This window comes from Chelonia mydas, chromosome 10, assembly GCF_015237465.2.
Source record: "Chelonia mydas isolate rCheMyd1 chromosome 10, rCheMyd1.pri.v2, whole genome shotgun sequence".
NCBI classification, from domain to species: domain Eukaryota; kingdom Metazoa; phylum Chordata; order Testudines; family Cheloniidae; genus Chelonia; species Chelonia mydas.
Genome location: NC_051250.2, coordinates 48,621,332 through 48,644,648, shown reverse-complemented (window position 1 = coordinate 48,644,648; position 23,317 = coordinate 48,621,332). Strand labels below are relative to the sequence as shown.

At 40.3% G+C, this 23,317-nt stretch overlaps 1 protein-coding gene across 2 annotated transcripts in view; it reads right to left on the bottom strand.

Moving 5' to 3' along the window:
* Nucleotides 1–22,883, bottom strand: part of TSPAN3 (tetraspanin 3) — a 37,926-nt gene extending 15,043 nt beyond the window's left edge. The window contains exons 1-5 of one of the 2 annotated variants that reach the window (XM_043523919.1): nucleotides 22,645–22,767; nucleotides 21,196–21,295; nucleotides 6,225–6,416; nucleotides 4,993–5,067; nucleotides 958–1,059 (exon numbers count right to left, since the gene is read on the bottom strand). In XM_043523919.1, coding sequence (XP_043379854.1) covers nucleotides 958–1,059; nucleotides 4,993–5,067; nucleotides 6,225–6,416; nucleotides 21,196–21,213 — 387 coding nt within the window. In that variant the 5' untranslated portion in view covers nucleotides 21,214–21,295; nucleotides 22,645–22,767. Of the gene's footprint in view, nucleotides 1–957; nucleotides 1,060–4,992; nucleotides 5,068–6,224; nucleotides 6,417–21,195; nucleotides 21,296–22,644 lie in introns of both variants that reach the window. The other variant, XM_007068367.4, reaches the window with a different exon arrangement.
* Nucleotides 22,884–23,317: the final 434 nt, after the last annotated feature.

Below are 23,317 nucleotides of genomic sequence, written 5' to 3'. Positions count from 1 at the left end.
GAAACAGCATGTCAGAAGCAGTGTACAGATGCTAACTAACACCCTGTCAAAGTAATCTCAAATCTCTCTATAAAACTAACTAAACTATTGTTGTAATTAGTATGGTTTTGTTTCCAATATCTACATGACAAGGATTTGTAAGTCTGTTCAAAACTTGTTAAATAGTTTGAAGAAAAATTGACTTGAGGCTACAGCATAGACAGGAAAAGTCCCAGTGAGATTCCCAACAGTGGAGTTGCATCAGTGGTGAATTACATCTCTCAACTCTTTTGGGCTACACTTTCCCTTCACTGTGGAATTTCAGGAAAAACAAAAAAACAAAACAAAAAAACCCCCCAAACTTCCCACCAGTCGTACTGTTTGTTCACATGCACAGATTAGAGTTCTAATGCAGAGAACACTGGAGGCTAGTTTTTAAAAATTGACAATGGTAAAAAAGCTGGAAGCCACTGGATCTTGTCTAAACTTGGTGAGATTGTTTCTGTCAAAAATTCCCTGGCACAGATAAAATAAAGCCAATCATGGCCCTTCAAGTCAATAAGTAGCTTTTATGCTACCACAACTTCATTTTTGTGTCCACCTTTATAGCGAGCTAGCAGCAGATGGGGCAGTGCACTCTGGGATGTTCCTACTGCAGAGAAATATTGAAGGGAGACAAGTATTAAAGGAAACAGTGGCAAACAATCCCCCCAAAAGCACACTGAAGTGGTAACAGAAGGACAGTTATGTGACATCCTAGATCTCTTGCAACAGCTAAACAGTTAAGTGTCATGGGTACTAGTAGTTTTAACTGTTTATATCGTGACCAAGCTACTGTTTATAATCTTGGTCAAAGTTGTAATGTGGACACCCTCTAACAAACCCCAGAGCAATATAACGATATTCAGAGCTCCTCATACAATACGGACTTCATGAGATCTACAATTACAATCAACTTTCCATTATGTTGGCTCTCACCTGTCTCTGTACATAATCAATAGCGCGGGTGGCAGCATCAGGGTTTGTCCCACTGTATGCATCATACACCTTCTGAATGCTGTGATCAACTTCATCCTCCACCTACAAAGCAAACATTAGTGCACTTTCAAACTATTGGTACAACTCTGGGCAGCACAGTCCTTTTTTCGGCTGCAAATAATAGGGTGTTGTCTAGGCTTATTCAATTAGGTGAGTTAACTGTGTTTTACAGATTACTGTACTTCGGAGAAATGGCTTCGCTTTTGGAATGCTGATTGGTTTGTATTTTGTACAAATACTAATTTAATGCTAATGGTTAAAAGCTACAATTAAAAATACTCTGCACAGAAAGTGAGGATGAATAACTCTACCTTGCACAGAATTTGGGGCCTTAAGCTACTTCAGGACATCTATACAGTATTATAAAAATCTAAATTTCTGAAATATTTCTGAGCCGAGACATCACTTTCCCTCTTTCATTGCTTTTATTATGGGGTTGAGGCTACACCAACTACAGACTTAAGTTTGCAAACGAGTCTCCCTTAGAAGCATGAATTTTGCTACCCTACTCTTTCAAAAATATCAACAAATGAGGAAATAACTTCCAGGTTGGAGGCTAGGTTTGGGCCCAAGGCAAAATGTGAGGAATCTGAAGTAAATAGATGTACACTGAAATCAATTTATGTTGGTACCAGTCTGTTTTGGAATAAAGTTAGCTAAAATGGGTATATGCTAAATTTGTTACTGACTCTAGAGTCCATTTAGTCAATTTTACTCTGAAATAAAAGAGTGTCCACACATAAATTAGCCCCCAAAATAGCTAAATTGGTGTCAATTCAACCTTTGTTATTCTGGTGCACATGTGTGTGTGGAACAGCCCATACAGATGAGCCGCATGGGGCAGAGGTATAGCGCAGACGGCAGAAGTCTTGACCTCCAACTGACTGAGTTTTTAAAATCCTGTGCCAGTGCCAGAGGTGAAGAAAGCCTCCACTATTCTGTCCAGAAGACAAGTCTGGAACCGTTCAATTGACAGACTGACTAATCCCAGCTACCTACATATGGAAATTAATCTTTCAAAAGGAAATTTCTTCTCACTTAGCAGACAAAACGAAAGATCTGAAATGGGCTGGCTGCTGTCATGGAGAAGAACCACATCATCGCTCTAGGTAAAATCTGTGTGCGCAAATTGGACCCAGACCTCTCATCGCTAACAGAATGTAGGAAAGTTTCAAATGCACCAAAGGTTAGTTATGCCTCCATTTGGAAGTCCAGAATGCCAGCTTCCCCAAATAAGCTGTCACTGGGCTCAGTCTCACTTGATACTCAATCTTGCCAACTACTGTCCAGTCTTTAGTCTTCCCTTCTGTGGAAATCTGTCACAAGGAATTCTGACACCATTTTTTAAAACCTGTTCACTCTCTTGTTCTGAATATAAGATGTACACAGCTCTGGTCTTTGCTGATTAACTCCTCCTGGCAACAAACAATGATCAGGTGTCTATGTTGATACTTTCAGATCCTTCAGCAGCCTTTGATAAGACTGTATGGCCATTAATGCTCTGCTAGTCTAGAGTGATTTCACTCCCTCCCTCCCCGAAGTGGTAGAGGGTTGTTTGGGGCAATTTCTTTTCTACCAGATATCTAGGTTCTATTTTGTTGCCCCTTCTGTAGAGTCATGCGAGACAACAGCGAGCAATATATTTGGCTTCCAGGGTCATAAACAGCAGACAGGCAGGTCTGTGTCTCATTTTCATCTGATTTGAACGATGTGGGTTTTGTTTTCCCAGTTCTTAGAGACTGGGATTTGGAAGAGAATGAGCTGGCTGAGGCTCAACCCAGACCTGAGCACAGTAATCCATACCTTTGATCTTTAGGCTAGAGTACTGCATTGTACTTTGTTGGGAACTACCCCCTAAAAACTACTCTGAAGTTACTGATGTAGAACACAGCTGCTCATTATTAGGTAACATTTCTTTAGTTTCAGGAACTGCAGTGTCTTCCTATTTTACTTTTAATGGCTAGTCAAGGTGTCGATTTCAACCTACAAAGCCCTATAGGTAGGGCCCTACCAAATTCACTGTCCATTCTGGTCCATTTTACAGCCACAGGATTTGAAAACTAGTCAATTTCACATTTTCAGATGTTTACATCTGAAATTTGATAGTGTTGTAACTGTGGGAGTCCCGACCCAAAAGGGGTCTGGGCGGGAGGGAGGGTAGCAATGTCAGGTACCTCCTCCTGCTGCAAGAAGCTCCACAGCTGGGCAACAGCCCTAGAGCTTCCTGTAGATGCAGGAGATACCCAGAGGTGGGTCTGATCTCCCCTCAAGAGTGGCTGGGCAGGGGAAGAGTAAGTTTCATCCCTACCCAGACTGGGGACTAGTAGCTGGAGTCCAGGGAACAGTAGAAGCCCCTGCTGGGGCACCCCCAGCCCTGCTCCTCCCCTCCAAGAGCTAGCTTTCACAGGGAGGGGTTATTTCATGGTCCGTGACATGTTTTTCACAGCTGTGAATTTGGTAGGGCCCTACCTATAGGGTTTAGATTCTGGCTACTTGAGCAGCTACTCTCTTCCCAACATGCTTAATAGAACCTAGATTTAAACATCCCTAATGGAACATTTACACTGAAGCAGTCTCTACTTTGGAACTCACTATCCCAGTGCTCCAACAGTTCTAAAGTCAGCAGACCCTGGGGGACAGTTCAAGGTAATTTCTTTTCTCAGCTGTTTCCTTGAGCAGGATTGTTTGAGGGAAGTTCTCTTTTGCAAAGAAACATGCAAAAAATGTATGTTTACGTTCTATACACTCTCAGGGCACACGAACAAAAATGAAAAGCAGTGGGAGAATGCCAAGTTATCAGTGCCTGTCTGCTCCATCTACAGCAATACAGAAGGCCAAGCAAGATAAGGTGAAGGCTGTTCAGATGCCATACCAAATTAAGAACAAGTTACAAAAGCATTAATATCTTACCAGTCTATGTGAATGGCATGTCATGGCCAGGAAATGTCAGTAGCATTTATGAAGCATTTTATATCTACATCTTGCATTAAGCCAAAGCATGCTAGTGTTACTCCCATTTTACAGATGAGAAAACAAGATTTTCTGCAGGCTATGCAATGGAGTCAAGCAGTGCCAGGATTAGCATTTAGAAGTTCCCAGATTTACAGTCCTATGCTCCTTCCATTAGGGCATGTCTCATTTCTAATTACTAAGACAAAACGGAATCATTTCCTTCTACAACTTAGTTTTCCATTATATTTGCCAATCAGTAATGAATAAAAGGCCTACATCAGATGGTCTTGTGCTGATGTGGAAGAAACTAAATATGTAGCTGGATTGTCTATTCTAACTTTTCAGTAAGTATCCAGTCCATTTGGGCTGCTTAATTTATGACAATACCTTGAAGAGAAACTTAAAAAAAAAAAAAATCAAGTTGGGTAAGCATTGATATACAACATACCCAAATGAAGCGCAACCTATGCTGCGCACGGATTCAAAATGCTTTTAAAAACAATAGAATATTTGGCAAATAGAGACATGCCAATTATGGCATGACCCTATTTAGTGCGTATCAGCTTTTCACCTCACTCTTCAGGTGACAAAAGTCTGCTAAACATCAGGCTGAATTGTTATATAAATTCCCACACTACGTCTTTCAGAGAAATTGTAGCCCTGTTGTAAGGCCAGAATAAAATTAAATTACTTTTAAAAAAAACCTGATAGCTCATTGCAAGTGAGTTATCTTTCATCCAAGTTTGGAGTAACCCATAACCTTAAGCTACTTACTTCCGGACCTCTGAAGAAGTCTGTTTTAATATAGGTTTGATTTTTTTCATCTTTGCTATAATTTAGGCCTGCACCTTTCTTTGATCTTATACAATGTAGAGAATCAAAATATCCTCACAATACCCAACAGCAGTTTTAGAAAATCCCAAACATAAGTATACCCGCAGTAAATATGGGAAGTTTTTTTTCAGCAGGTTGGTCACAATCTACAACAAAACATTTATTGGACTTTAGAAGAGTTTTTATTACCTTTGCTCTGTAGATGTATCCCAGAACTACCACCACAACTTCAGTGATGAAAACCAAGAGGAGGATGATCACAAACTGTTAAATACAATCCAAAATATTTATATTATATGTAGCTTTACTGACATGCTTTTTGAAAACCTAAACTCTGCCTTTTTGGTTTATCAAACTTGCCAGGCAAGTTATTAACTCGGCAACTAATTTATAGAAATAGTCAACCGAGTGGATCATTCCAAATAATCCATCCGTACTTAAGTTCATCTAAGTAAATGAGTGTTCATGGCTTCAGCAGCCAACAAAAATCAGAAATGTCAACAAAGATTCAGGCAAATGTCCATTTATAAGACAGCCACATGTTGGCATACTGCAGCCATGTATATGTTTCTCCATTCTAGTAGCTTTAAGAGAACACCAAAGTCAACTGCAAGAGAAGGTTAAAGTAGTCAGACAAGGAAATCAAGTCAGAGTTTAAGTACCAAAGGGCCCATCAGATCTAGTCTAAACTCCTGTATATCACAGGCCACCAATGCCACCCAGCACCTGCAGATGAAATCTAACCAAAACTGGACCAAAGTATTACAGCCCACAGGACACTTATCTATTATGGGACACAATTTTTTAAACACATTAGTACCATATACATAACATGTATTTGAGTAAAAATAAGTGAATAGATGGCAAACGGCAACACCAGAAACTGAAGTACTAATTTAAACACAAGTACAGCTTGGACAACACAGCCCCTATTCCTATTACAACACTACAAAATACTTGTAGTGAGATTCTATCACCAGTGGCATCCACATAATTTTAGTTTTAAGTTTCAGCTTTCTTAAGCACAAATGTGTTTTATAGAATATTTTGTTAAATGATTGAATACAAATGTACCCTGAAGAACATTAACAGTATTAATCTTTTTTTGCTTTAACCAGATCGTTCCAAAGAGGGACATTGGAAGGACCTTAGATAAAGTTTCAATACCAAAAAAGACTGATTTAATACATTCCAACACAAAAAAACTGAGAAGTGTTTTAGGATAAAATAAGTAAAGAAAAAAAACTGCGCTTGTAAAACAAGATTACAAGAGTAAATATCTAAAAACCCAAACGTACTTGACAGTGTCCATTTTAACACTATCAGTAAGGCTCTGTTCATTCAAAAGGAACACTAAGGCCAAATATACATCAGAACATGCAATAAAGGCTCAAAAATTCATGTGAAACACAGCAACTTACAGTGGCAAGTCCACAGCGACTTTCACGGATTGTGGCACAGCACCCAATAAGTCCAATAATAAAGAGAAGTGTCCCCACAGCTATTATAACCACTGCTGGAATAAGCGTATAGACATCTTCAAAGAAGTGATCGTAGTCGTCATACGTTATGAAGACATAGGCTCCCACATAGCACAGAATGCCTGCTGCTGCCTACACACACACAAAAAAATAAGGTCATCAAATTCTCCATAAATCCCAACAGTTTGTTTATTTTTTAAACACAATCTTCTACAAGTGGTTATAATTTCATAATGAGTACCTTAGCAAGCATTTCTAATGTCAATAAAACAGCCCTTCTGTATGACCACAGCTATAGACACTTACCTGATGTCTGGTGAAGTATTGGCTATATCTAGACTGGGGAAAGTGGAGGTTAGTGGATCCTTAACTCCAATGTTTTACCTAGTCTAGATATCTGTTAGACTGGGGTTCAACCTTTCACCTAATCTAACCCCAAACTCATCTGCATTTAAACTAGACAAACACTGGAGTCAGTTCACCTCTACCTGACCTCCCTACCCTTAAATAAGGAAAGGAAGAGGTTGTGTTGTGAACATTGAACTCCTGTGTGCCCCCTTCCCAAACATGCGTCCCATGAACTAATATGATTGTCCAAGGGCTCGTCTACACTGGCAATTTACAGTGCTGCAACTTTCTTGCTCAGGGGTGTGAAAAAACAGCAAGTTTCAGTGCTGTAAAATGCCAGTGTAGACAGTGCCCCAGCACTGCACTGCAACCACACAAGGCACGTTAAAGTGCCGCTGCAACAGTGCTTTAATGTTGCAAGTGTAGACTAGCCCTAAATAACCTGCCATACACCACGCCTAATACGCAAAAAAAAAAAAAAGGAGTACTCCTTTTCTTTTTGCGAATACAGACTAACACGGCTGCTGCTCTGAAACACTCCTAATACTGTTGACAGTAAGGGCTTGTAAACACTGGCAAGTTTCTGCGCAGTAAAGCAGCTTTTTGTGCTCAAACGGCCAATGTGTACACACTGCCAAGCCACGCTGTGCGCAGAAACTCCTCAGTTGCAGCGCTGCAAAAAACCACCTTGACAAGAGTCGTAAGGCTATTTGCGCAGAGGCTCCACCGCTCCATTGCCAGTGTAGACACTTGATTGCTTTCTGCGCTGTAATTGGCCACCGAAGCTGTCCCATAATGCCTCAAGTGACTACTCTGCTCATTGTTTTGAACTCGGCAGCCCTGGAGATGTGCACCCCTCCCCTTTCAAAGCATCATTTCCAAGAGCCCTTGAACGCTGTGCTGATCTGCTTCGGGACACAAAGCAAACCATTAATGTGGAATACAGCAGCTCGTGCTGTTGAACAGAAGCAGGGATGGGTGTGTGTGTGTGGTGACCAGATGTCCTGATTTTATAGGGATAGTCCTGATTTTGGGGGCTTCTTATATAGGCACCTATTACCCACCTACCCCCATCCTGATTTTTTACACTTGCTATCTAGTCACCCTATGTGTGCGCGCTGTGCAGAGAGCCCAGGGCTGATGTTGGGGTTTCCTCCCTCCCCCTGCCTCTGGGCTGGTTGTTTCCTGCCACTGTCTGAACTTATAAGACAGCATGCTGACACACTGTCCCCCCAAAACACACTACTCCCTCCCACCCCACCCAATACACTCACACACTCTCCCCCTACCAACTTCAGTTGAAAAGCAGCTGGCAACGTAGTGGGATGCTCATGGAACAATGGGATTGGGAAACCTGCATCATCTGATGCTGTGCCTGCTCCATGAGGCATTGCAAACCTTTCCCAGAGCACCCTGCAGCCAGTTGCACAGTGGGATAGCTATCACAATGCACTGCTGTCTTTGCCATTGCAAGAGCTGCTAATGTGGATGTGCTCCAGCGTCACAAGGAACACAATGTGGACACGCAACAGTGGTTTAATTCCAGCATTTTAATAAAAAAGTGATACAACTTGTGGTGCAGAAACTTGCCAGTGTAGAGATCCCCTAAGGGCTAGTCTACACCGGCAATGTTAACTTTAATGTTAACTACACAAGCCACTTTAACGTGGCTTGTGTAGTCACGGCAGAGAGCTCTCCCAGCGCTCTAAAAACCCCACCTCCACGAGGGGCGTAGCTCCCAGCACTGGGGCACTGTCTACACTGGCGCTTTAAAGTGCTGAAACTTGTTGCGTTCAAGTTTTTTCACACCCGGGTGAGAAAGATGCAGCGCTGTAAAGTGCCAGTGTCCACAAGCCCTAAGATTCTGTTAAATCCAAACAGCTAGCTACTTGCAGATAATCCAGAGAGTTCTTCCTTCAGATACAGGAACTGTTTTATACTCTAAGATGCATTAATTTTTATTTGGTAAGGAAAAGATTAAATTAAAACCAAGATACCTTTTGTGAAAAGTATGTAACAAGCTTTCCATTGTAAAATAGGTAGTATCTCCAGTCCAAATAAAAATTTTCAGTCAGACAATCACTGTGTATTATCAGTGTGGTGCGTATCTACAGAATACATATGGTAAGATTTCAACTTCAAAGGAAACAAAGTATTATTGTACGAACTAGTCAGTTTCTGCACAAAGAGGAAATCATTACCTATACTGCTGTAATTTACTGGCAGATTCATGCTGAAGATCTTATTGCTCCCTCTACTACAAATGTAGAGATGCAACTTATTGAAAAATTCTAACTCTAAACTGGTGCATGCAAAATCCCATTCTGATCCTGAATTCCAACTGCAGTAAGACTTCCACTGATTTCAATGGAATTACACACTCAAAAATCACAGGACTGGACCCGTGAGAGAGTACACTGTACACCAGTAGCAGCAAGTACTTCTGCCTCTGTATTCCCTTTTCTAGTTATACAATGAACCCAGTGTCCTCTCTTCACATCCCCCTGGCCCCATGTCAACATCTAGAACACTCAAGGTAAATTCTGCACTGAACAGCTTAAATGGGAGAACTATGCCATCTATAACGTAAGCTGATGCAACTAAAATAATGGATGCTGTGTACTCAGTTATAATATTCTGTCTGTCAGATGGAAGACTGTCAAACACAACAGGGCACCCTTAAGCCAAGTGAAGTTAATAGTCACTACACTGTCTCCTGGTCTACATTAGTATACTGCAATAGATCTGGCTAGTACTTAACATTCATTTAGTAAGTTACAAGCTTTACCAAAACCTTCAGAGTTCCCTAGGCCAGGAACAGCTAGCTGTATTGAAAGAAATGGACTATCACTTTAGAACACTGAGATCATTTTGCGTTAATTCAAACTGGTTTTACAGAGTTTTTATATGACCCTGAATATAATTATTTATCTAAACTGAGTTAAAATGGATCAAGACAGTTCATCATGGGGGCTTTCATGAGCTAGAAACATGAAACTAATCCTGAATCTGAGCTCAGATTCAATATGTTATATTGTCTCCAATACTAAAAGGTGTTAATCTAAGTCTTCATTTCCCCCATGGGGTACACTCTGTTTTGAACTTGAATAAAAGTGATGACATACAGGCTACGGACAATCTGTACATATGAAGTTACATGCAGTGTAGCTCTGGGGGTTTATCCAGTTTGTGTCTCTTCTGATGGGACCCTGGTGCTATGTAGTTTAACTGCAGATGCATATTAATATTTATATCTTAATGCTACTATGTATTTGTATTACAGTAGGGCCTAGGGTGCCCTACTGTGTTAATAACTGCACGAATGAAGTGAGTCCCTACCTTGGAGGGCTTACAATCTAAACACAATGAGTGTGCGGGCAGGGGTGGGGAAGGATCTAATATACAAGCAACCTAAATAATGTAAATGGTAAACATGAGCGTACCTGGATTTTTTTTTTTTTTTAAACATTTATAAGAAGGGAAGTTGTTAGGAAGATATTAAATTACCAGAAAGAGAAGACGAGACATGACACTGGAATGATGTTAAATGGTGTAGTAAACATGGTAAGATATGAACAGGGATAAAGTTAAAATAAGTCAGTATTTGGATAAGTTTAAGTCCCAGATCAGTGCCTAAAAATGGAATTGCTCACCTAAGGCATTAGTGACTATATTAGCCTTAATCTGTGAGCATGTCAGTTAACAATGAAAGCTATAAATTTTGGCTGTGTGTAATTTATTTTAGACTTCATGGTGATGTAGGACAGAAAATATTGAGGGGAGGAGGGAATAATCTGCCAGTTAACTAGTATGAAAGTTTACTATCAAAACAAATTGTGTCTCAGCTGAAGTTTCCTCTTACTGCAAAGTTTCAGAAGCTATTTGAGAACTACGCTCCTGCTGTCATAAGCAGATCTTATTCTCATGTGGAGAAAATACAAATCTTTGGAAAAAAAGGATAAAGACATTTTTACCATTACAGGTCCTCTTGAATGTACAACACGGGACCCAAACAACTTCTCAGGACTTTTCTGAGAATAGGAGCCACAGAAGTGGTAAAGAAGTACAAATGCTACTGTTCGGTTGTACAAGTATTTCAATTTTACAGAGCTGATACTTGATTAAAATGAGCTAAAGAACTTCTGGTTCTACACCTGCCTGTTACCTCCACCAACTTTTGTTTTACAAATCGTAGAAATGTAGTGCTGGACAGGACAAGAGGTCATCAAGTCCAATCCTCTGTGCTGAGGCAGGACCAAGTAAACCCTAGACCATTTGCGACAGACATTTGTCCAATCTGTTCTTAAAAATCACCAATGCTGGGGAACTCACAACTTCCCTTGGAGGCCTATTGAAGAACTTAACTACCCTTATATTTAGAAAGTTTTTCTGATATCTACCTTAAAATATCCCTTGCTACAGATTAAGGGCATTACCTTCTTGTCCTACTTTCAAGGGACATGGAGAACAATTGAATTTAAAATGGCCATTAACATATCTGAAGACCTTTGAAGTATGCTTTAAAAAAGTTTCCCCTCCCACCTGTCACAGCATAAAACATAGGCAAAATTGACTTACTATGCTTTAGCATTTCACATAAACTACATGAATTTACCATAATAGAAGTGTTAGGGCTGAGAGATATGATTGCTGAAACAACAGGTTAAATGCAGAAGATTCAGAAAATCCAACTATACATTGCATTCAGAGTAACAGTCTGAAAGAACAAACAAGGATGAGAGATTCAGGCACTCTCAAAGTCTAATCATGGCTCTGCTGGTGGCTCACTGCGTGGCCGTGGGCAAGGTATTTCACCTCTGCCTCTATAAAATGGAAGTAATACGAATCTCAACACCTCTTCCAATTAGTTATCTAATAAGTTCACATTTGCACAACACTGAATACATAAGGTGCTACATAGATACTAAACTGAAAAAAATCAGCTCGGGGCAAAACACAAAAATGAGACATTTTAGCAGAGTTATGTTTAATGGCTTATTTCCTTCCAAACTAGTTGCTTAGCACAGGGAAGACAACTAGAAGTTCTAGCTTAACTCTAATACGCTAGCATTTTATGTACAGAATGGAACGCAGACATGCACATTTGGGATATAAAGTGAAGAACCAAAGGGGAGCCATGGAACAATGGAATTACATTAAGTGTTGCCTAGCAATGAAACATGTGAATGTGCCAGTGATGTCATCCCCCACTTCAAAGGATTAAGAGGCTTGTCAAATGTGGTATTTTGCAAGGTGGCACAGGGAAAAACCATCTGCAGCTGTCACCAGATATGAAGAGAGTGCAAAGGAAGACTGAAATCAGTACCATTTGTGAGCCTCTTTGTCCTTCTCTGCTGTGTTTTAAATGGAATTTTAAGTGGCTTCTCTCTTCCCCCACCCAAGAAAACCCAGTTCACAGAAGGGGAGCTGAGACTTAGCATATAGCTTCATAGGAATAATTTGGGAAGGAAATTTTTTTTTAATGCAAAGCAGTTGTCAATCCTATAATCTTAGGATCTTTGGAATTTGTTGAGATTCTACAATTTTTACAGTTTGAGACGTACTGTCTAAAATAAAAATTGACATGAGTTCCACGAATACTATCAAAATGCTGATCCAGAATAAAACATGTAGTGCTTATCAAAGTAATATCATAATGAATATTTTGAAGTAAAAACTTTCATTAAAGCACTTAAATTACAGCAACTGAAGACTTAAAAGCTAGCGTTGCACATGTAAGAACATTTAAACACTTAAGTTACCATTCACCAGAATCTTTAACATCAATTTACATTGGAAGATAAGATCTTAAGTGAATCAACATATTGCTCCACCCTAATCTCACACATTGACTTCCAAATTTCTATCCTTATTCATGAATATCAAGCTCATATTGCTGCTGCTTTGTGTGTTTTTACAACCTGTTTAAGATAGGGTATGTATCAATATAGCAGAGAAAGACCATCCAGCTAGAAAAAGATTTATTCAAACCAAATAAGCTTGCAACCAAAATTCTTATAAGCTAAAATAATGATCAGACAAGATACTAGTTTAAAACTTGTATTCAGAAGATTTAAGTTAGAAGCAGAATTATCTTATGTATTGTCAAATTAAATTTAAGAACACAATCTCTTAACATATGCTTAAAATCTGACGCAAAGAATAAAATCTCAGTGTCTTTTTTCTATCAAAAATACAAGTTTGCAAACCCAGTCTATTTCCCCTTGTTTATTTCCCTCCCTACTGCTCCTGTCAACTGCTGGAAATGGCCCACCTTGATTATCACTACAAAAGGTTCCCCTCTCCCCTGTTCTCCTGCTGGTAATAGCTCACCTTTCCTGGTCACTCTTGTTACAGTCTGTATGGTAACACCCATTGTTTCATGTTCTCTGTGTATATAAAATCTCCCCACTATATTTTCCACTGTATGCATCCGATGAAGTGAGCTGTAGCTCACGAAAGCTTATGCTCTAATAAATTTGTTAGTCTAAGGTGCCACAAGTACTCCTTTCTTTTAGTCTAAGATCTAAAGTCATCTTTTTCTGGCACTCACATCACCATCAGACTCTAGTCAGAGCTCTTAACAACTCTGCTGTTGTTCGAGTTAGAAAAGAATCTGGCTCACTCGCAGCACTGCAATGGCTCTACAGTAAGAGTTAGTAAAAGCTTTTTGGTTGCTCTAGTCAGATGCAACACAGAGAAAACAGATGGGTTGAGGAAACAGATGCCATTTCAGTGATAGCCACTTTTCTTACTGTAACATCACTTAAATTGACATCAGTTATATGCATTGCATATGATTCACACAGATGTATTTCATATATAATGCTCTAGAACGTAAAAGCAATATTAGAAATTGAACTAGAGAAAATAAGTATTAACCTTTCATGAATACCCAAATCAAGGAAAGTCAATTAAACTTGTGTGCTGTAATAATTAGGCTTAAATCTGTTTGGACAAAGTGGATATGGATTAAAACAACACCCACAAACGAGAGTGGGTTCAGAAAAGGGCAGAGTGACCAGTGCCACAGGGATGACTTAAGAATGATTATCTTTACTTGTGATGGCATGTAGGGTACATGTAGCTCCACACCACAGTGAATGGCTCTGGCAACAGGGAGACAGAGTGACACTACATGTTTAAAAGAACATATGTGGGAGGCACTGCTGGGCACAAAGAGCCATGTAGGGTATACATTCTAGGATTCTGGTGTGTCTGTACTCTACCCATCTAAACTATGCCTCATCCTCCACGTTATTTATACCTGTGCTAATTGGGCACGCGGTGTCTACTCTACATACTGCCATAAGTGTAGACATACCATGAAATATATCTTTGCACATAAGCATATGGAGGGAAAGGGAGCTTGGTAAATCTAAAGTGTGATGTGCATCAACAGGCCAGAAAGGAGTTGTTAGGATGGTACAAGAAAAATGGCTGAACATTAGGAAGATTATCTGAATAGCTTTTTGTATATTTATATAATCATTCTTTGAAAACAATACACCATCACACAATATCAAAGTGAGCTGTAGCTCACAAAAGCTTATGCTCAAATAAATTTGTCTCTAAGGTGCCACAAGTACTTCTTTTCTTTTTGCGAATACAGACTAACACGGCTGCTACTCTGAAAAATTTCTCTAGAATTGTCACAGGCTACCTTGTGAATGACTATTTAGGGTATTGTGTTTCTTGGAGAAGCTAAGTAAACCATACTGAGTTCTTTGGATCAGTCTTTTTTCAGGGTCTGATCTGGCCTAGATGTAAGAGTTAATAAATCCAAATGGGGTTTAAGATATTCCTCTTGTTTCTACCTTTTGTACATACTAAGATGTTGATGCTTATTTGAAAGCTTTTCTGAATAAACTGTTTCAGTGTAAGATCTGACAACCTAACAATCCTTCATAACCTGTATACTTTGAAAGATTGTTAGAGCAACTGCCAGATCTTACATGCAGTTTATTCAGAAGAGCTTGCAAATAAGCAGAAAGAATTGTTTTTGTATAAGGTAGTAATGATCCTCATGATTTTTAGACTGTTTTAAAACTAAAGCAACATAACACAAGTATACATGCTAAATTAACTTTAACTGTAGCTGCCACAAGTACTCCTTTTCTTTTTTCAGAACAAAGATTACATTACTTTTGCCACGTAAGCAAAGGCTGAGCTAAGATTCATTTGCACTTAGCATTATATATACAAAATATCTCTAATTACAAGAGGCAGTAGACCATTGGCCTGAAAGTTTCAAATATACAGAGAGAGAGAGAGAGAGAGACCTATCACACTCATTCTTTCTGTATGCATTGGTTCATGGGGAACGTTTGTAACTTGACCTGATTCTCTATTGTTTCCAGATTCCTTGTACTGCACAAGAACAATGAAGATTTTTCCATGCAGTAAAGTGTTCCTTTGCTGGATAAAATTATATGTCAAACTTCCTGCATCCCAAACCCCTCATCCCTGGTCCCAGCCCATAGCCCGTACCCCATCCCACACCCTTCAGTGATACCACATTTAGCTTTCCAACTTGTTTTTGCTGCTACTGGCTATAAGCCCCATTTTAAAAAAAACACTATGAAAACAAATATTGTAAGAACTCTCAGGAGTTGGAAACATTAAAGGCTCCGATCTTGCAACAACTTAAAAACACATGACTATTTAATGGAGTTCAGTAGGACTACTAGTGGATTTAAAGTTCATAGAATATCAGGGTTGGAAGGGACCTCAGGAGGTCATCTAGTCTAACCCCCTGCTCAAAGCAGGACCAATCCCCAATTTTTGCCCCAGATCCCTAAATGGCCCCCTCAAGGATTGAACTCACAACCCCGGGTTTAGCAGGCCAATGCTCAAACTACTGAACTATCCCTCCCCGCAAGTTGAGCATGTGTATCTTCCCAGGCTCAAGGGCCTACATGTGTTGCCTGATAATCTGTCACAAAACAAAACAAATGAAATAATTCAAACATGCCATATCAGTTTCAAGAGGACAGTTTTAAAAATGATCAGTTGTTTAAAAAGTTTAAACATGGTTTATGTATACACTCCCAGAAAATACACGCCCTCCTCCAAGCAAAAGTGCCCTGCTGATCTTCACTTCCACAGCAGTGGAAACCTCCCCGAGCAACATAAACGTTTCGCTGGCATAAGCACTCAAAGCACAGAATTGTGTTGATGGGGGATGCTACCGCCACTCATTTATGTGATTTTATTATGTCAATGGGAGAGCTCTCTCTCATCAGCATAGAGCAGCTACACAAGCAACCTTACAGCAGCATTGGTAGAGCTGTGCCACTGTAAGCTTGCAAGTGTAGACATGGCCCAAGATCATGCAATACTAATAGTTTTTAAAAATTACTTTTGCCACTACTGCAGCAGAGTTGTCACAGTGAAAGAATAGATGCAGTGATTGTTCTACTTCTACAGACACTTGAAGAAGCTACACAATAGAAATGCTACTAGAACCAGTTCCCATTTTCCTTAATATTAGTCTCCTTTCTTCACTGAAAGCTGGATTTACGTGGAATGCTGGAGACCTCCAAACAAGAATTAGGTAGCATGTTTCAGTGTTCTAATGTGAAAGCATTTAGAAGATACATGCCCCTTCCTTGTTTTTTTTTGCTCTGACCGCATTTGTCATTGATTTACATAAGCCACTTATCTGCCTAAGCTCCTAGTATATCAGGAGTCAATAACATACATCATCTCTTCTCCAGACTTTTACCCCCAGTAAATTTGTTTTCTTTTCCTGATTAGAAATATATTATAAACAGCAAATATTGTTTGATAAAAATGGCTATTCTCAAACAGTATTTTTCTCTGTATGAGCACATCCCTCTATTCTGAAATATCCCCATTTATAAGTAATCTTAAGTATGTTATCTATTTCCTGAGCTACTCGGCCTCATTTTTTACAACACATCATCATAGGTTATCGGTTCCTCAGGAATACAGGATGTTGACAGAGGGCACTGCATCAGGCAGTGTTCAAATATTTGCCTGCATTTACCACATTCACATTTGGAGTCATTCCTCAGCTTCCACGTGGTAATACAGTCACCAATCTTTGCCATACCACCTCTCGCTCTATTTAGAGTACACCAGCGTTGTGGTTTGAAGTCAATGCCTGGAGGGAGTTGTTCTGAAGGAACCAGATTCTCCAGTGTCAGCAGCATTTCCTGCAATTTTATTACTGTGTAGCCTTCCCCAGTGGTATTTTGGGGTAGAGGCAGAGCTGTTTCTGGACTTCAGCCTACTGAGTAAAGAAAAGCATCCATGCAACAGGGGTCTTGGATCATATACCTGTTTTTGTTTTGCCTTTTTACTAAGGCAGTGATACAATCCCTGTGAGGCAGTATAGCAACAATCCTTAAAACTACAACTTGGTGCGTTCCCCTATTCTGTGTTTAGTTAGTTCCAGAATCTATCCCATTGACTAAGTCATGCTCATGAGTGTACCATTTACTATCTTAAACTTTAATGAGATTTTAGCATCTCTTTATTCCATTGTAGTTATGTTTAAAATTCTCTGGAAATATTTACTAGTGATTTCCTATTGTTTCTTTCAAAGTTTGGTGGATGCTGTCTAACTTCAGATGTTCAATTATCTGTACTAGCAAAAGCTAAATTCCTTCTTCATAAATATCTGCCATGTCTAAGATTTAGATATTGCTAATCTAGCTTTTTAAAAAGAATGCGCAGTCCTTTGGTTGCACAAGACAATCTTGTGCCATATCGGTGAGATATAGCTTTATAATTTAAAGGCTTTCTTCCTTCATTAATCTCTGGCAAGAAAACATCAATAAGCGGTAGACCAATTCAATATTTACTTATTGGGGGTTGACCCTTCTGAGAGGATCAAGTTGTAACTGATATTTGCTGTTAATGTTCCCTTGTAAAGGTACCTTTAATTTTTTAAGAATGCCTCATATTTATATTTTAGACAATTCATGTTATAATTGGCAGCTAAAATATACCATTTCATATTAAGATGAAATCATCATGCTGGCTTGTTTCAACACCCTAGTTTAACTTAATGCAGTGGTTCTCAAACTTTTGTACTGGTGACCCCTTTCGCATAGCAAGCCTCTGAGTGTGACCCCTAACCCTCTAAATTAAAAACACTTGTAAATATATTTAACACCATTATAAAAAGCTGGAGGCAAAGCGGGTTTCGGGTGGAGGCTGACAGCTCATGAACTCTCCCCCCCCCCCCATAATAACTTCGCAACCCCCTGAGGGGTCCCAACCCCCAGTTTGAGACCCCCTGACTTAATGCATCTGTCCACAGTATATCGATTCAAGAGACACTTCTGAATTCTTGATCTTCACAGCATGGAGAACAGGTATATCTTGAAAGTTCTGAGCTAGAGGCCTGGAAAGGAGCATGAAGGCCAGTGATGATACATCAAGCTGGCTGTATCACAGCCCTACAAAAAACGGTGTCAGTTCATACCAGCTCACCTATATCCAATTGCTAAAACTTGCCTCAGTGGCAACCTTCTATGAAAAAATAAGGGAATATAGGTTTAGCGGTATCACCAGGATAAAATGAATGAAGAACCCGAATACTGGGGGAGGGGGGAATGCAGGCTTCCAGGAGAGACTGGACCATTTTTGTTGATAGGTAGTCTATGAAAAGTTAATAAAAGCACAGTAAAGTTTCTACAGTGCGTACTAGGAAATAGTAAGAGAGTAACAGAAGTGGCTAGAAGCTTAATGGGGAGGAGGAACGGGCATAGCCATTGGTGACTGGAGACAAAGGCAGCCTTGTGAGTAAAATTAAGTTACTGGATGAAGAACTAGAAGTGGCTGGAGTGGTTACCTGTTAGCAGACTTGATATGTTAGATTCTAGGAAAAGTGAAAGATGGGCAGGGGATTTTATAACATAGGGCTGCAAGAAAATGAATAGCCCATCTCATTTTTCAGTCTTCATTGTTAGTGTTCAGTAGGTGACTCTCTTATTCTACTATAAGAAACAGAAATGCTGCTGATCTGTTCTGCAAATGAGTGATTAGCATTTAGTGATTACATGCTAGCATAACTGACATAAGTGGTAGAAACCAGAAAAAGAATAAACTGAAACAGTGAAAATAACACTAAAGTAAACCTTGTCAAGAGTTATAGCAAGATACAAAAGATTCATGCTCATCTCAAGTAGTACATGATCTGTTTCTTCTTAATTGAAACTGTAATGAAATGGAAGAACAAAACCTGGACAGTTTGGGGATACTGAAAATAAGATATTCTCAGTGCTATCTGTCAAACATCTAAACATGATACTTTAAGTCCCTCTTCCAGGCCTTACAACAGCTCTTCAAGATCGGCTTAATTCACAAAGTCTCTACTGTCCCCAAACAGCAGAGATCAACTACTGATCAGCCATTAATACTGAAAGACAGAGACTTGAATTTGAAAAAAAAAGTTGCAAGTTTTTTTTTAAGAAAGCATTATCTTCAATGGAGCATAAAATGATCAAGAAAAAAAAACATTAAGTGAACTTTGCCCTGGATATGCTGCTCTAGATAGATTAAGAGTAACAGCCGTGTTAGTCTGTATTCGTAAAAAGAAAAGGAGTACTTGTGGCACCTTAGAGACTAACCAGTTTATTTGAGCATGAGCTTTCGTGAGCTACAGCTCACTTCATCCGATGAAGTGAGCTGTAGCTCACGAAAGCTCATGCTCAAATAAACTGGTTAGTCTCTAAGGTGCCACAAGTACTCCTTTTCTTTTTAGATAGATTAAAACTCACAGGTCCAATACCAGATGCTATAGATGAAGAAAGAGGAAGTATTAAAGGGAAAAAAAGTGAAAGAATAAGCATTGGCATTAAACACAAGATGGCTGTTTGAACATGAGAAATGGCCCAACAACCAAAAAACCAAAGACACAGAACCAAGTTGAAGATGTGACACAAGATTGTAGAGACAAGTACAAAAAGGTCTTCAGACTACAAAAGTGAAAAGTGAGAGCTTCTCAGATGCAATCATTCGAAACATCAGGGGCATTCAAGCACACTATTTAAACTGTATTTAGAAAGCAACAATACTCAAGAGTTAACACATTATGGAAGTTCCAATTCCTCAACTACCATGCATCTGCATATTGATGGATAGAAAGAAGGAGAATTTACGACCCAGTCTCCCTGATGAAAGTTGGTAGACAATCCTCCTGAGAGCTCTACACTGACACCCAACAGCAGTTTGTTGTATTTGTATTGAGAATGGACCATGATGAAAACTGTGATCAAACAATATTTTACGGGAGACTCAGAGTTGGACTAAATTTATAAAACCAGTCACAGGAGATTTTAGAGTTATTTGACAGATTGCAGGCTGTAATCTACTGCCAAAGTCTGGAGGATCCAATTAACAGAACTGGAACTACACAAAGATGAAAAATCGAAGATGGCTGAGATAATAAGGAACATATTACTTAACCAACAAAGCTGACCCCAAATATTAATGCAATATGTTGAGCCCAGAGCAGGAAGCAACAAGTAATATTTAGTTTTCAGAGCAGCAGCCGTGTTAGTCTGTATTCGCAAAAAGAAAAGGAGTACTAGTGGCACCTTAAAGACTAACCAATTTATTTGAGCATAAGCTTTCATGAGCTACAGTTCACTTCATTGGATGCTTCAATATTTAGATGATGGAACAAAAGCTGAATTTTTTCCTTCTCTTCTGGCATTTAAAGTTGAAGATCCAGATTTTTAATCCCAGAATTGATGTTTGCAAAGGAAGGTAATCTACGATTCCCCATGTTGATGCCACAAATTGTGAAACCAAAATCACAACACAAGCCAGCTGAATTCAGAATTCTGTCATACTTACCCTCTTCTCCAGGCAGCTAAGCATCAATTGATCGTATTAGTAGAACTGCCCTGAATGCACTCCCTACCAAAAAATATCCAATTTTTGGGAGCACAAACCCATTGAAATAAAAATGATTAGACATTTTCATATGGTACTAGACACTATTTCACAACGTTTTAAATGATGCATTCTCAAGTTTCTCAACACAAACCAAGGTAACAACATTACTGTAAATCAGGAACCTCAAAACCCTGCACAGAACGATTCCCATGACAGTAGTCAGCTGTCCAACCACTGTTTAACTTGAACAGTCACTACATAAAATGAGTCACTATACAATTATATACTCGGAGGCAGTAAATGCAAAAAATTCTCTCTCAAGTACATAACATATTAAGACATCACTAAACCTATGATAAGCAGTCATATGACACCACAAACTCAGTTCTGTTCAATCAATAGCTAATCCAATTTATATCTTTAACCAAGTTAAAATAGATTGTTCTTAACTCTCTGAAAATACACCAGTTACAACACAATTACATGGCTAGTTACAACCATGTATAACCAATTTCACAGGATGAATATTTGGTTCAAGCTACAGTATATTTAGCATAATACAGAACACAAACCTACCTTTAAAAGCCACACCCAACAATACACTGTGCTCCAAATGAATAGTGATATTATAGAGGCTATTGTGGCTAAATGGCACATGCATTACTCGATTTAAAAAAAAACAAACCTCAAGTGTATGATTCATCTCAGTGTAAGCAAATCCAGTCAGAAATGCTGGGACAGGAGGCAGCACATATATACAGATTTTGCAGGACCACCCTGGGTCACTAAAATATATATTTAGTGAGAAATTTCACCTTAAACATTTAAGATCAACACACACACCATGGAACATGGGGATATTAGATTTAGTACCAACCCCATTTTGAAGAGTGAAACTATTTATATCAACGTTATTTGTGTTCTAATATTCTATTACCCACTACCCCTTCCAAAGCCTGAGATTTTTGAACAGCTGGGACAACAATCTTGCATTACTGTAATCCCAGTTCCAATCCATCCATCTGGAAAGGGTGCACTTTAAACACACCACCATACCATTTGTAAATTGTGTTTCCTTTACTTAAGCTAGGGTGTACTGATATAGCCAACATGACACTGTGTTTTATGTTAACAATATAGCACAATCTGCCCACATTTAGAAACATGGCTTACAAAGATCTACTATTCTACTAACCCAGATAAGCTTTGGTCTTCCTGTCTGCATGGTTTTTAGCTAAGGCAGCTAAGATTCAGAGAAAGGGTAAAGTATTGCAGTTATTGCAAGAAATTAAAAAAGTCTATGATTAGTTACATAGAGACTATAATGCAAGGGCACATTACTACTTTATGCCATTAAAAGGGTTGCAAGGAAATGTGTGTGCCCACCTGCTCCCAACCATACATTATTTGGGATATAGTCCCTAGCTAGATGGTTGGAAATTAATGACCACAAACAACACTGAGAAAAGTGAATGAATTCAGCAGAGAGATCTAAAAAACGAAAACTTCATAACCAGGCTCAAATCAAGTACGGTTATTCGGAAATCTCTTAGGGTACCTCTCAGATCCCTATCACCCTGCAGCCCACCTATCACATTAACTTGCATTTACTGAATCTTTGTGACCCCAAACTGGAAAAGGTATCTTGTAAGCGACATAACTTATTTAGAAAGCAGAAGATGAGTGTTTTCAGCCTCTCCCCTCCATGGGGAGACCTGGGGGGTTTATCTGCTGGAAGGCAGTGTGAGCAGTGACACAGCCCAGTCAGTCACCAGCATTATTCACCCTCCAGGCAGCCCCCGGCGCCCTTAGCAAGGCACAGCCCCGACAGGGCCACAGCGCGGGGGCTCCCAAGCCCGCGTCCGACTAGACACCCCAGCTCAGGGCAGCCCCCAGCACCCCGCCAAGCTACACGAGGGCGCTGCTCCCGCGCTAGACCCCCGTCTCCTGCCCGCCCGAGGGAAGGTTCTACCCGGCCCGGAGCGGAGCCCCCCCGCCGAAGAGCCGAGGAGGGGGGTCTGGGACTGAGGGGAGCGAGTCAAGAACCCCTCGGCCCCCAGCCCCACCGCAGGCACCGAGCCCCTCGCAGAGGGTAAGCGTGTCAGCCCAGGCCCGCAGGGACCCCCCGGCTCACCCAGAAGATGAGGTTGAGGAAGACCAGGACGGTTTTGGAGGAGGTGATCCCGCACTGCCCCATCACTCCGGCGCCCATCCGCTGCTGCCCCTCTCCGCTCCGCCGCTGCCAGCTGGCCCGCCTGCCTCACGTGACCCCGGGAAGGTACAACCAAGGAGCCTAAGATGGCGGCTGCCTTTGTCACATGATGGGGGAGGTACCTAAGATGGCGCCCTCTTCTGCTCTTAAAGGAGCCGCAACCCTGTTGGCGGGGAGGGGGGTAAGCTATGGATGTGAGGAATGAAAGAGAGTGTCAGTCAAACAGATACCCACCCTTATCGTACGCCCATGCCCCATGACATGACACGACACCCATGAAAGGCCCTGAGTCGGGGGTGTCCAAGAATGGCCGGGGGGGATATGATGTGACACAAAGGTGCGGTCAGGGTGGGCGAGGACAGGGCAGCTGGTTGAGCGCAGCCTTGCACTGGGTGCCTGCCCAGGAGCAGCAGGCAGGACATGGGGCCCTGTATCACCAACCCAGTGCAGGCAGTAAGCCTGAGTCTGGTCTCTAAAATCGTGAGGTTAGCTTAAAAATCATGTGATTTAAAACATAATGAAGTTTGGGTTCTGTTAGTTGACTTCTCGGTTCTGCGCCTTTAGGACATACCCAGGTCATGGTTTAAAGCTTTTC